Source organism: Dermacentor silvarum, chromosome 7, assembly GCF_013339745.2.
Source record: "Dermacentor silvarum isolate Dsil-2018 chromosome 7, BIME_Dsil_1.4, whole genome shotgun sequence".
Taxonomy (NCBI): domain Eukaryota; kingdom Metazoa; phylum Arthropoda; class Arachnida; order Ixodida; family Ixodidae; genus Dermacentor; species Dermacentor silvarum.
In genome coordinates this window covers 51,676,799-51,679,269 of record NC_051160.1, presented here as the reverse complement: position 1 = coordinate 51,679,269, position 2,471 = coordinate 51,676,799, and the positions used below count along the sequence as shown (strand labels likewise).

Sequence of the window (2,471 nt, the reverse complement as noted above, 5' to 3'; positions counted from 1 at the left end):
GAGCCTCGTTGTAAGCAGGTTTAACTGTACATGTACTTACTCTAAAATATCACACGTAAAGGTGCAGTGAGTGCTGTTGAATGGTAAACAATGAACTAGTGTGGTATAGAGTTTACGTTTTGTAACAGCGAAGCTGATTAAGCCAGCCGCAATTTGTGGTGCGTAGCAAGAGAGATTGTGGTTGTGAAGAATAAGAGGTGCTATTTTCTCTCTCTCTGCTACGTAGCAAGAAACTATAACGAAAGTAAAGAAAACCTATCTTGCCCAGGAGCGATTCGAACCCGCGTACCCGCGGTCCCAGAGCGTGCATCGTAACCACTAGGCTATACAGCCACTCCTGCATAGCATGCATTTATGCGAACCATATGATTGCGTTCGAGCGTCGTCGTCGTCCACAGCTGGGGCGTTCGTACGCTTGTGATCTGCGAGGTGAAGAGGTTTTGCGAGCTATGAAAGCGGTTTAGACGCATTCACGGAGCGGGTCTCCCGTAACGCGGCATCGGTGTTGTAAGCTGCGCTATGCAATGCGCAGTGACGGCCTGCAAGTCCGGGACGCGCAAAAAAAGTATCATCATCATGAGTAATACGATGAAAAGTTCGCGCGCACTTCCGGAAAATGCTGGGCTACGATCGCCCAGCTTCGCTGTTTCAAGCGTATGGTAGGCGAGAAGAGGTCTAACGCGGCGGTAGAAGAGGCAAAAGTATAACCGCAAGCTCAAGGTCAAGGTCGCTGAATTAACATGGCAAGCGGAAGAGTATGCATGAACCTTGGCCGAAAGAAATTGGTTGGCCAAATGTGACTCCTTGAAAGGCAGCCTCGGCATCAAGGCGGCGTGGCGTCTGCTTAGATGTTTGATAGAGCCCACCAAGTCGCACGGGGAGCAGCAACGTAACCTCAAGAGAGCCCTGCACGGCATCGCGGGCATGGACGAGCACCTGGTTGCAGCCCTCCCCAGCAAATATATCTGTACACTGAAAGACAACGAGTCAGTGCGCGAGTATGAAGGTATGGAGAATCCGGACCTGGATCGGGAGTTCAAGGTCAAGGAAAAACAGGCGGCGCTTATGGCCATAAGGCGGAGCACGGCGCCAGGAAACGACAATGTGACGGTGGGATTGCTTGCCAATCTTAATCGGCAGGCGCTCGAAAATCTCAAGCAATACATCAACGAGTGCTGGAGAAGTGGAAAGCTACCCAGAATGTGGAAGACGGCTGACGTAAGCTTCATTCACAAGACTGGAAAGGAGGTTACCATCAATAACCTAGGCCAGTCTCGCTTAGATCGTGCGCAGGGAAGATTATGGAGAAGGCGGTGCAACTGCACCTTTTGGCGTATGTAGAAGACCAAGACCTTCTGCCTCACACGATGTTCGGGTTTCGGGCACACTTGTCAACCCAAGACGTATTACTGCCCTCGAAAATGAACGTGATCGATCCCCCGCGCAAGTGCAACAGTAGGGCCATACTGGCTCTGGATCTTAAGGGGGCTTTCGACAATGTGACACACTCCAAGGTTCTGGAAAATCTACAGGGTGCTCATTGCGGAAAGCGCGCCTCTTATTACATCAAGGACTTCTTGCAAGATAGGCAAGCCCACATCAATATTCGCGACACGAGGTCCGAGCCGATACTCATGGGCACCAGGGGTACGCCTCAAGGAGCAGTCTTTTCTCAACTGCTCTTCAATGTTGGCCTCATGCGCCTGCCGGAAAAACTATGTGCCATAAAGGGAATTTGTCACGCCCTTTACGCGGTAGATATAACCATAGGGAGGTGGTCCTCCAGGAGGCTGCCACCACTGTTGAAAACTACGCAGCAGAATCCGGACTGCGCTGTTCCCCGGACAAGTTGGAGCTCCTCGTCTTGCACTGGAAGGGAGGATACAGCACCGCTGGAAATCTCGGTCGGCGACACACCTATTCTCGAGGTGGAAGGCCCTACGTATTTGGGGGCTGCTCATTAACAACAAGGGCGTGAACGCAGCCGCAATCACTAAGCTCTGAACGGTGTGTCAGCAAGTCATCCGTATGATATCTCGGATCACAACCAAGAAGAGGGGTATGCAAGAAAAGGGCACCTTTAGGCTAGCGCAGGCGTTTATCCTCTGTCGTATAGTGTACGTGGCCCCGTACCTTCGGATAAGGAAGAGCGATCTAAACCACATGGACGTTATCATTCGAACGGCTCATAAAAAGACGCTCGGTCTGCCCATGAAAACATCTACGGAGCATCTGCTACAACTTGGAGTACACAATACGGTTGTTGAATTGATTAGCGCCCATCTTACAAGCCAGGTAATGCGATTGGCCACAACCAAGACGGGCCGTAGGTTCTTGGAGGATTTGAACATCTACTTCCCGCAACAAGTGGATGTACGACAAAATATTCCTCGGGAGTGGCGGAACAAATTCCTCACGCTTCCGCTTCCTAAAAACGTGCACCCGGAGAATCATCAGGCCAGAAGAGTGGC

The 2,471-nt window shown here is 51.2% G+C and overlaps 1 protein-coding gene across 1 annotated transcript in view; it reads left to right on the top strand.

Annotated features, from left to right (window-relative positions):
- The first annotated feature begins 924 nt into the window (after positions 1-924).
- Positions 925-2,471, top strand: part of LOC125947113 (uncharacterized) — a 75,572-nt gene continuing 74,025 nt past the window's right edge. Inside the window, 1 exon segment of the mRNA XM_049671469.1 lies at positions 925-1,218. Coding sequence (XP_049527426.1) covers positions 925-1,218 — 294 coding nt within the window.